The sequence below is a fragment of the Schistosoma haematobium genome, chromosome 3 (assembly GCF_000699445.3).
Source record: "Schistosoma haematobium chromosome 3, whole genome shotgun sequence".
NCBI classification, from domain to species: Eukaryota; Metazoa; Platyhelminthes; class Trematoda; order Strigeidida; family Schistosomatidae; genus Schistosoma; species Schistosoma haematobium.
The window spans coordinates 13091367-13103956 of record NC_067198.1 but is presented as its reverse complement, the minus strand read 5'-3'; the positions used below and the strand labels follow the sequence as shown (position 1 = coordinate 13103956).

General features: G+C 32.8%; 1 protein-coding gene across 1 annotated transcript in view; it reads right to left on the bottom strand.

Annotated features, from left to right (window-relative positions):
* The window catches only part of AP2A2 (AP-2 complex subunit alpha-2), a 52035-nt gene that overhangs the window by 29949 nt on the left and 9496 nt on the right, over positions 1 to 12590 (bottom strand). Inside the window, exons 12-15 of the mRNA XM_051213041.1 lie at positions 7336 to 7547; positions 5178 to 5489; positions 3632 to 3748; positions 73 to 142 (exon numbers count right to left, since the gene is read on the bottom strand). Of these exons, the coding sequence (XP_051068975.1) occupies positions 73 to 142; positions 3632 to 3748; positions 5178 to 5489; positions 7336 to 7547 (711 nt within the window). The remainder of the gene's footprint in view (positions 1 to 72; positions 143 to 3631; positions 3749 to 5177; positions 5490 to 7335; positions 7548 to 12590) is intronic.

Below are 12590 nucleotides of genomic sequence, written 5' to 3'. Positions count from 1 at the left end.
ATACACCAGGAAAGAAAAAATGTAGAAGCATATTCCTTTAATAATTGTACATATACTGATTGTAAAACTTACAGTAGTTCGTAGAAAAGATGTTTCTAATGAGAACAGTGGAGGATTAATTTTTTGACATTCTCGTCCAGGTCTAAAAGTGAAAGAAAATAGATTGTGAAAAGAATGGTCTTATATCCAATAGTGAAAAACGTAGGATAATTGGCTTTTATCAAATAAACAAGCTACAAAGTTTCAAGTTTCCTATATACGATACTCAAAAGCAAGCAGAATCCCTACATACTGTGGAATAAGGATTAATTTCTAGGTACTTTTCGAATGACAATACTAATGGTAACTCTTGGAACTATTTTATGGACTATGATTATTTATATTCCTATTGTTTAATACTTAAATAACTGGACTACTGCGTCACTACATTTTGTTTATTGCAAGTTTCCGTTGAACTAGCTAATTAATATCATACATTTTTACTATTCCGAAACTATTGACAATCAAGTATTTACTGCATATCCGATTCACTGCCACTTTGACTTGTTTTGTGTATAAATACTATCTTCTATTTTATAGTAATGATGTAGCCGGGTATGTCTGTATATAAACCTGTATCCTCGGAATAAAAATAATAATGGTAGTAATAACAGGAGCTGTGATCTTCTCTTATTTGAATTCAAGGCTGAGAAGCAACTGATCAATAGGAGTGAAGCATTCGTCAGTGCCCCCAAATGCCGTGGTATGGCCGAGAATGGGGTGGGCCCGCTCTTCCTCGCGAAATCCTCTCATATGGCCACGCGTATACAGCCTCTGCAAGGGAAGTCCTACTCAATGCCTTCTCGTGGCGAGGGTGTTGTTTACGAAAATGAGAGGACGAAAAGCGAATGTCCGGTGCTTTAACCGGATCCAAACCAATGGTGCACATGGGCTCCAGTATCCTGAAGGAACAAATGGCGTATGAACCAATCGTGGGTCACCGACTACCATGGGACTGCATCTCCTTACGATGCTCCACTGCCTTGTGGATCAGACCTTTAGATCAAAGGCTCGGGGTGTGGCCCTCTAAGAAAACCACCTGCTTCGGTCTGGGCACCCGGGCAGTATCATAGCCCACACACACAAATATGGTGTGGTGCATATCTATTTGGTGCCCTCTTGTACCAATATTTATGTGTTCAAATAAATAAATAAGCACTCGTCAGTATCACCACAAGGTTAATCATGTCGCTCGAAAAGTATCATTTGGTTAAGGATTAAGACAACAGGCTATAAACGCAATTAAGTAGGAAGGACAAAGAAATCATAATCAGGATTTTGATTGGTAAACCTAAAAAGTGATACTGATTAACATATCAGAAATAACATTATTTGCCAAGGTGATCACAACATTAATCAAATTTTGTCAGAAATGCTTTAATCCAACTTGAAACAATAACTGCAAGTACACTTTTTCCAATTTAATTCTTTGTATACACTGCTTATTTTACCATGAATATCAAGTTATCCAACAAATCGTCTTCCTTCATGTGTTAGTCATAAGATGTAAATGTGCTATGTACAAGTTGCCGTTATCAATTACGAAAAGAACGGCTCGTAACTAGGGTAGCTCAATCACTTTCTTGATTCCGTAAGTAGTTTAAGCTCGCACTGAACCCCAAATAACGAGATATAACATCATGTCTAGCAGGACAAAGGAAAATCAGTATAAAAAAAGAATCTCAAAGGGATTTCCATTAAGAACCTTTAGCTGCTCATTACTAAAACTCTTCCCAAACTAAATACAGAGAATACAAATATCGGAAAGCAGAAAAATGTTAGTACAATAAGGTTGACACTAGATTCAAAAGGTAATCGATATAAATATCGGCTCGCAAACTAAATATTTTCCAGTTTAACTGAGATTCTCGCGAATTCAGTGGATAAAAGATGCGTTACGAATGTTTATTGCGACAGTAGTACTGACCAACTACCTAAATTCAAGGCGGTGAAAAAGGATTTATATGTGCGACTAAACAATTTATTAAAAGTTGAGCCTCTCAGATATTGAATTGTAACCAGATACCTAAATCATTTACATGGTGGCTAAGAAAAGATGATCAGTTTCAAGATTGTGGACAAGATGAATTTATATGCTGTTAGAGATTTGAAGTGAATTCCTCCCTCATTAAATACAAAATGTTGCCTTAGGACTGGTTTGCACCATAGCCTTCGTCGGTCATAGAGTGAAGTAGTTGACTGTGTTAACAACTTCACAAATCTTGGAAGTCTCATCAGCCCGAGTAGACTAGAGGCTGACATAGTTCCCACAAACATCCGGCTCATCAACTGGGATACGAGTAAAAACGGCGATCGGTGATTAGAAATAGATAATGGGTGATTCGTCTGAAAATCGGTCACAATGACTCAGATGCATTCACTCTTTAAGTTCATTAAGAACTTGATTGCCAATATTCATATGCATTTACATTTCCTCTGTTTTTATAAGCCATATACTCAATGGTTATTACTTTTTTATTATCAATGCTACCATCATCAATCAGTCTCCTCTGATATTCATCTCATTAATTTCCTCCTGTTGTATGGAAACTTGAGATAACGCTAATTATCCTTAATCATGTATTTTACTGAAGAAATATGCAGGCTGTTGACGCTTTCTGTCACTTACATCATGGAAGAAAATTGTTTCATGAGGGTTCTAAAGAGGAAGCCGAATCAGAACTGAAGATCGTTCCGACAGGAAGTGTTACAAAGCTCAAAGGACAATTGCTCCAGACCAATCACAATCAAAACATCTTACATGGCCCCCGACTGTTCCTGCTACCTTGAACCAATCGAGCTATACTGGTTGGAACAATCGTTCCTCAAGGTCCTACCAAACTAGACAGGTCGACTGAAGAGCGGTAAGACTAAAGGCAGCAAGCCAAAGTCCGAAGGCGAAGTCGTACTGACGACTATACAGAGGTGTGACGGCAGTAAGGTGTTTCCTTCAGACAACCAGGAAAACAGCGATGCTGACTTCCCATAAGGAGGAGTGGGGTTATAAAAGATCGACCCTGAAAATGAACATCTCGACCTAAAGCGCGGATTCCCGTCTCCAGCGGTAAGGTTCCAGTAATTACGGAGCCAATGCGAAAATTACTCACAAAGAGGTCGTGTGGGACTGGCCTTAAGCAGTTATCCCTCCGGCACTGCGGTCACGCTCTCAGGTCACTAAAACCAGCTCTACACAATTTTCTTCCAGGTACTTCTAAAAAAACCTCCCACGGTGTGGGCAACCGGGAAGTGATAACTGCCCTCACATCTCTAACAGCATTCAAGACCAATGTATTCATAATCAATTTCCCTCTTCTTCCATAACCAATTTCGTTGTATTAGCTCCATACATTTCAAAAACTACTCCCCGCACCGGAAATCTATGATATATTATTCTTGGTGCCAAAGTCTTCTAATCACTCTTTTAGCCGAGAGGTGCATGTTTGTATAATAACGATCACACAAATTACTTAGAGGTTAGTATAAACAAGGGATTCAAGAACTGATAAAATAACCACACAAAAATAAACTATTTGGCCATCTCTGAACAAAAACTATTAGTTCCCAAAATTTTCACTAACACACTAAAACTTACTGAGACAGTAATTTCCACCGAGAGAAAAATGTTGCTTGATCCATCTCTGCAGGTTGAAGGAATTTATTTAATGTTACTGGAAGCATAAGAGCATAACGTTGTTTCGAGTCTTCACATCTATTTAAAAAATATCACAGAAAACAAATATAGGATGTTACAGGTTAAGACGGGTGAATAAAACTACGATTTTACGTGTATATGCACAAGTGAAACCAATTAAGAAAAAACAATAATCAATTTTTTTAGAGCTAACTTTAATACGTGATATTTACATCGAAAACGGATAACTGGTCACCGGATTAATGACTACCTAATGAGGTTGGCAGTAATAATAATAGTAACAATAATATATTTAAGTTATATACGTAAAATACCCTGGCATAGGCTACTTATATTACTAAACTATATTCTAACGGTTACAGTTTACAACAAATGTAGTGAAAAAATTCTCGAAAAACAAAGATATGGAGCAATAGTTATGATCATAAATAGATCACTGTCGACAAGATCAAACTTAGAAAGGCACATAGAAAATTACGATTTCAATTATTCACAGTAAAATGGGATGTTTTTGCAGCAGTATTGTGAGAGGTTTTTATTTAGAGACAATATTAATCGTCCGTGTGCGAGATCCACGGTCCTGGATGTGAGCTCATGAGGAGTTTCATAATAGTACGGAACGACCGTCCAGTGTTCAAAGGTTTTTAATGGGTGTCTAACTTAGATCGATTCTCGATTTAAAGAATATGAGGATAATTGTACTACCAAATTGAGTTTTGAATATGGGGTCTAAGAAAACTGTTATGACCATTTATCTGTAATTTGATTAAACAGCTGAAGCTAACGTTGAAAAATAAACGATAAATCTAATAAATGACGACCAATGACGGAAAAAATGAGATCTCTGAAATGCTACTACTGTCCTTTTTCATCCCACACAGTTCCCAATTTATCAAGAAAAAGGATCATATTAACGAGTTTGATATTTTAGAGCCCAGTTTAAGATAACCGGAAATAGATTATTCTTTAAATCTGTTAGGATGTGCAGAAAAATATACCAATAATTATCATGTTAAGTCTAATGGTGGCCTTGGACTTTAAATGTACACTCCCTATTGGTCGATATTTATTTCACTTGTTAAATATTGTACAAATGTTGTTTTCTACTTTATGGTACGATGTGGTTTGTTTGGTTGGTACATAAACAGAGTATGTCTGAAATATAATGATTCATATCTCAGAAGCTGTGACTTGTGTTCTGGACTCAACTGGCTGGGCTAGACAGCGAAGCAGGGCCAATCGGGACTCTAAGTCGTCCTTACGTGTTTACGTGTCATTGATCCGATCGATAATACACTGCTCTCTAGTCTTTCAGTCAAGACACAACAAAATCTTTCATAAAATTCTTTTAATGGGCATCGGATAACAAATTTGGACCTGACAATCGACTCATATTATAAGGTGTAGCTGAAAGCTAAATATATAAAATCAATAGTTTCTAAATGAATTAGAGTGAAAAAAAAAGTTGATAAAGAAATTTACTTACAAGTAAGAAACATCAAGTTTTACTATTTCAGTAAAAGGACGTAAACATTCAACATTTAATGTTTGTTGAACTTGTGTCCCTGCTTCAATTCGATCAGGACCAGGTTGAAGTTCAATGGAAATAGCTTTAGCCAATTCGTTCACATCCATTGCATCTGGACAAGTGACTTGAGAACAAAACACTGTGAATGGATGAGGAGATTTGTTCCCGTAGAATACACCTAAACGACAAAACTGACCACAAGATTCCATTCGAATACCAATACGAATAAGAGAATTCTCATATAATATTGCATTATGCCTTGTCAAAAAGCTGGAAACAAAGAGGCAGAAAGAATAACACTGCAGAATAACAAGAACTTATATAATGAACAAAAAACTAAAGTTAAAGAGATTTACTCAAAACGTGTTGGAAAAAAATTGTATAAGGTCTTTTTCATAAATGAGAATTCCAGATATTTTCTCCTAAAATGAAAAAAATATCATGATCTACTCAAAATTTAATTGATTACTGAGCGGTGATAAATGCCATGCTTTTCTAGACCTATTGGTATTGATCAAATCCCATCGACCAAGACGTGGCCATTAGTCTGAGTGATGCAACACAGTGTACGCCACGTTAACGTGTTGTACGGTTGAAGATAACCGAAAGGAGACCCTATCGACTACCTCCTAACACCTAAAATGATAATCAGGTATTTTTTTGACAAAAAGAAAAATATGTGTGATGGTAGAAGTAAATTGTGAGATAAAATGACTGAAAATAAATATTTTCGTCTGTTGAAGCCCTTATTTGAAATACTGGTCAACTGAGGTCACATCAAAACACGACAAATCCAAAATATGGATTACGTAAGTTCAGTGAACAGTTTATATACATGATAATTTGAGAATTGAGTGTGTAACTGATCAATTTCCGTAACTATGATTGACAGAACAAAAAATATAAAATTACGAATACAAATAGAAAGCTGGTAAACATGAGAGAGAGGAAAGGAAAATAGTATATAGAACTGAGATTCGAAGTTGACCGCCGATCAATTTGAAAATACGAATGTAACCAGCTTAAAACCTCACAAAAGCTTTAAATAGTTGCCTGCTATTCATTTTCTGACTGGTAGCCTTGCGATAATTGCTTTGTCTACATAGCAGCAGCCGTCGTTGTAAATAAAACATATTTTTCTGTTACTTCATATGCTTAAAAATTTGACAAATTAGTTACCCTACCCTCTAGGTGTACACACTACACTTTAATAATGCTAGGAATGTATAGATGGTGTATGAACATACAGGTACAGTCACTTCATAGGAAGGAACAGAAGTGTACACATCAATAACTTCGTCAGCTCACTGCAATACAATGTATTTTATTAAACAATAACATCTAATGAAACTTTAAAATTAATCTTGAAAGTGTTTAGGGTGTTTTAATTCACGGAAGATTTCAACAAAGAGTATGTAGTGAGTAGCGCACTATAGTAAAATCTGATTTAAAGTACACAGTTTGTTAGCTTCCAATACGTCTTATATAAAAATTAGTTACTTGCCAAAAATATACAAATATTTATTTTGTAAAATCAACAGATATTTCCAAAACTGAAATGAATAGTGGATGAAGAAACAACAAACAAACAAGCGACGGAAAAAACACGTTCAAAATCACAGTCAAAAGAGCCTCTTGGAATGTAGTTAAATTCCACACATCAAATAAGTTAGTTGAGGAACGAACATTCAACAGTAAATGACAGCAAACTTTAATGTATATAGACCTATTTCATCTCTGTGCAATATGACTACCTTTAGTAATTCAGTGACTTTGTCAGAATACTATTGGAGAAACAAAAATAAAGAAATTAAAATGGTTCTGTGGAAAATTAGTTTAAATTAGCAGCCTCGGATAGGATTTGGCACATACCAAACTTGTGCAAATCTATTTTTAGATGACTAAGCGAGTTGTAAAAGCAGTGTATAATGCTGTATTTTAAATTTAAAGAATAAATCTTCTACGATTATATAGTTTTGTAAATAAAGACATATACTGGATGAAACCGTCCAGTCATTCATTAGTAAACACATTCTCTATAAAAGAGAATAACATTAGTCAACCACATTACTGATTATAGATCATCAACAGACAGATAGAAAGCTATCAAGCATACTTTGTGAATTCTTTATGATTTATGTATTGATCACCACTGGCATGAAGTAAATTGTTCATATATGGAGAAGCCAAACCATTACCCATTATATCAACTAATAGACTAGATGATCCGTTTGGTTTTGACTGGACCTCATTGTATACAGTACCAGGATTGCCGAAATTGAGTAAATCTGCTTCACGATTAACATCGTGATTACTATCATGATCGATCTGGATTGGGAAAGAAAGAAAAGGAGTTAATAAAAAAACAACCGAATTTTGTTCAGATAGGAAACAATATCATGAAATTTGAATCAGTTTTCTTTATCTACACTGCATTACTCTACTACCTATTGGTTGAGATTTTACTCTGTTAAGAGAATAGATGCTTAACGATCGTATCCTCAGTGCAAGAAAAATTTACACAAGCTAACTAATTCATTTTAAACCAAAGGGTGCCAGTGAACAAATTTAGGTCTTAAAAGTCTTTCTCCTGTAATTTATATATATATATATATATATATATATATATATATATATATATATATATACGCTTGAATTGTGCTTTTGGAATACATCTGCCACTGCTGAACCTGGACTTTTCTGTAGTTAGACGAGGTCGAACGCATCGGAATTGTTAGCTTATTTGGTCATCGTGTCACTGGGTCTTCGTTCCGTTCGCAGATTAGGCGAACTCGTAATCTTTTCAAAGATAGCAATATATACTCGTGTTTTTTATTTTGTACATTTTACGCCAGCGTTTTAAGGAATACATCTTATTTCGGATTCATTTTTGTGCTTTTATGCGTCTATTGATAAGCAACTACTCTAAATTGCTTTACATATATTTTTTCTTTGATGTACATTGACTATAACAGAAAAGACCAACTTGCATTAATTCAAAAGTGAAGAATTACATGGTAATAGAAAACAGCAGTCCAAATGTCAAGGAAAAACATTATTAAGTATACTAGTAAATTTTAACAATCGATTGTAAAAGTTGTGTTACTATGTTGATGTCACTACTACTCCATAAGGGAAAATAAAGGTCGGTTGTCAGATATCTAAAAAAAGGTATATTGTTTTATAACTTCTGGAGATGTGTAATCCACAAATACAACTTATCAGGAAATTAATATAGACTTAAAATGAAAGTACTATCAACCTTTAGAACACTTTCACAACATTGTATTATCAACTTCAATGTATTTGTACTAAGATTTGTGTTTAGTGGTAATTATGTAGTTCATAAATTATATTCATAGTAATTGATAATACAACCAATCAACTTAAATTTATTTCCCATAATACGGGGACCACTATCAACAAAGCTTCCGAAATGAAACTAGACTTCTTATTCTGGAAAGTGAGGCAGGAAAGAAGACGATAGTAATCGTCGCGTTCACTGTACTGACATTGAGAAATATTAGCTTATAGTGTGTGAACAGATATCATAATACTATGACCAATATCAATAAGAATTATCTTTTCTGATTTCACAACCAACCTGGAAAAAGAAGTGAAGTCAATTGACTGACTATACAACTTGTGTGGCAAAAAAAAAATCCATTTAGTACAATAACAACTAATAACTTATATGGCCAATACAACGCAGAAAAAGAACAATCAGTACACATATACAATCTGAACACACTTCACTACTTCTATGATAAAACCGATATTCACATAAGATTAACCGAATTTAAGCAATAAAATATACATTATCAAATATGAGTAAACTCAGATAACAGGATCACATAAACAACAAATGTAACTTCATATTGATTGACTTAAATTAAAATCGTAAATTATACAATTCTACGACGAGATATTAAAAATTAAAATATGAACTACATGCAAATAAATAAATGATGGGAAATGATTAAGTTACAAATCAACACTAGGAATTTTCAGTAAAAATAAAAAGTATGTGGACGAGTCAAACGGAATGAAGAATGTGACAAGTCCTAAAAGACGGATAATCTATGTTCATAAGAACGAACATTTGTATGTTTCGTTTTTTATTAAATTTACAATGAGAGTAACCTGTAGAAGAGTTTCACAGATTGATTAAATATGTAAAATCTGTTTACAATTTTTAATATTGTTATTTTTTCGTAAACTATCCATCTACAAAGGCTGGTTTCTGATTGTCTAAGAACTGGTTGAAAATTTGTCTAAGCTGGAAGTTTTACTCTTCAAAATTTGATTTGAATAATCTTATCAAACAATTTATTCAAAGGACTAGATCAATCGGAATAAGTTATTCATTCTTTTTTTAATTGTAATTTTACGTTGGTTAAACATGTAAGGTGTATTTTGGCTATGGAAAAAAAACAATAAATTTCCACAACCACAAGTCAAATATTGTTTTGTGATAATAATAATAATGTGGATAAGTGAGGTGTAAAGGTACTGGAGTTAGCAATCGTATTTATTGTTAATTCTTGAGCTTTTTTGTTGTTGCAAATTCATTCTCATTATTGTGATAGTTTTACTCCGGCACATATCATTAAAATCCATCTGATTAGATCATTTTTATGTTTTGTAATATGTATTTAAAGCATAATTAGTAGATTTTATCTCTCTGAACTTGAAACTTCATAAACAAAAATACTGAAATCATCACTAATATTCTAGTTTTAATACTAAATTACTAACCAAAATTAAAATTAGAGATACTATCTTAATTTTCAAAAGTTGTATTTAGAGGAAGAAATTTCACGATTATTTGATTGTTTTTTAAACCATAAGAAATATTCCTTTATCATTAATTGTTTGCATATCTAATACTTGGATTATATTAATATTAAAATTGCCTGACTACTTTAGTCTAACTTAATTACATATGGCAATAGTCTATGCACTTGTTACGCACGATACAATTTGGGAGAAAAATAGGAAATCATATAATGTGAAAGGTGTATTCCTACATTCTTTCACTATCAAACATATTTATTGAACACAAACCATTAATAATAATAATAATGTTATTTTAAAAAGTCAGTCACAACACAGGAGGACCAGGCACATATATACGTCGGTCCAAGTTGCCACAGCTCATTAGCAAAAGATGGACACCAAAATCATATAAGTAGTTAATTCATTGGTAGTAATATATAAAAGGAAGATTGTGTATAAGGACATAATACAGGAAGGAAGAATTAGTTCATGAAAAGAAAGGTGAGAAGTAATTTTAATCTCATGGTTTAAAGGAAGACAAACAGTGTATACATCTACGCAATTGTGATCGATTCTGAGCCATATCAAAAAATAATTCATATGTTTATAGAAGATTGAAAAATCTATTTATTTATGGTCTTTATCGTCAACTTTCTACTAGCTTGAATTATTTGTTTGTTGACAAATGTTAATGGATACGAGTTCATATACTGTGTAAGTTGTGAATGTCACTTAACTCTTCTTCAATAGCAACATCGCAGTAAATAAGTTTGATATAGTGAGTTAAACTCTCCACTATGCTTTCTTTTATATCTAACACGTATAGAACTGTAGAATTAAGAATATTGATCAAATGATAATGACTTTGTATAAGCAATTTTTAACAGTACATCCAATCTTCTTATAGATAAAAACATTTAGGAATAAAATACTACCATGACACTCTTCCTCTGGTATAAAATATTAGATGAATAAATGCTGCTAAAACATTCAGGGAGATCATTCTTGTCTATTACGATAGCAATTACTAACCGGTACTATTATGATGCATGCTACTTACATTGACAAATATAAAAAGTATGTAACACCAATCACGAGTGGAATGCCTGGCAGCAGAAGCTTGAGAAGATCGAATTGAAGAGAACAGTAATGTAAACAGAGAGTGGTTGTAATAACCACAGAAATGAAGGAATGATGAAGTTTGCAAGAAACAACTGATGGGAAGTGTGCAAATGAAGTATTTAATCTATGGTTTTCATATTGTATGAAAGCACTCTGATCCAGTGATGATCCCAATAGAACCCTATCTGAATTATTTAGTAAAATGTTTTGTGGAGATTAGTTTAATCTAAATATAGTTTTTATAACTGATTAAAATCAATTGTGAAACTATTTAAAACCAAAGAGATTTAGAGGAAAGTTTTGTTTGGAGTAACCGTAATGTATAAGATCCGATAATTCCAAATGTATGGTGCTTAGAAATATGAAAGTCATGAAATTTAAGTTTTTTGCAAATTTATGAATATATTTCTAGATGTTTAAAAATAAGAAAAGCAAACTATTCATTTAATGCTTTCTAGTTTTTATTGGTTTTATACAATTAATGTCAGTCAGTGACGAAAGCTACCTTTTTTTAAAAACTTGGGTAACTTTGAAATACTTCTACAATCGTTCTTAACTAAACAACGTTAAAGTTTAAGAAGCAACACTGCCTAAATAAAGATAAGTGTTGTACATGGAATAAACTAAAAACTAGAAATTGTGCTTAAACAAAACTAATAAGAATCAAAATGAATGGACATCTTATAAAAAAAAACACTAAAACAATAGGATAACTATTCCTATTTGCTACAAATTTTATAAACATACGTTCTGTGTAGTTTTGTGGTAAAATAACTAATTCAAGGAGTCAATAGGTTACAGAATGTATACAATGGATGTAAACTTGTGTAAACCAGTTGTTATGAATATTTTTTATTTGAGGAAATTTTATTTCTCCTTAATATATATATATATATATATATATATATATATATATATATATATCACCTAAAGTACAAAACAACGAATCGATGAAGTTAACATTTATTTAAAAATCTATTGCCAACAACCCAATAGGTGTTATCATTTCGAAATGTTTCAAAATTCCAGTGACCGTATGAATATCATCATATAAATTATATTTAATCATCGAATGAATAAGCTGTATGTGTGATTCTAAATATTTATAATGTTTAAGAATTCGGATGTTAAGTTATATTATTCGTCAAAAAATTAGTTATACAACCAAACTATTGATCACTAAGCAAATAAAGTAAACAAAATTACTAACTAGTAACATAATTAGCATTTTCACTAGTTATAGTGGTTAGTGTCTAGTATTAAAAGCTTTAAAATGCTCAAGGGTTAGCTATGTAATATAAAGTGCTAACAAATCATGATGTACCAATGATGATGTAAACATTAACCACGCAAACATATGCACTACTACTATCCTACATGTATGGAAATGAAGATTTTACGTTTATTTAACCCAGACATTATTACCGATTTTTGTCATTTTGTGTGTTTTAGAGTCAGTGAGTGAAAAGT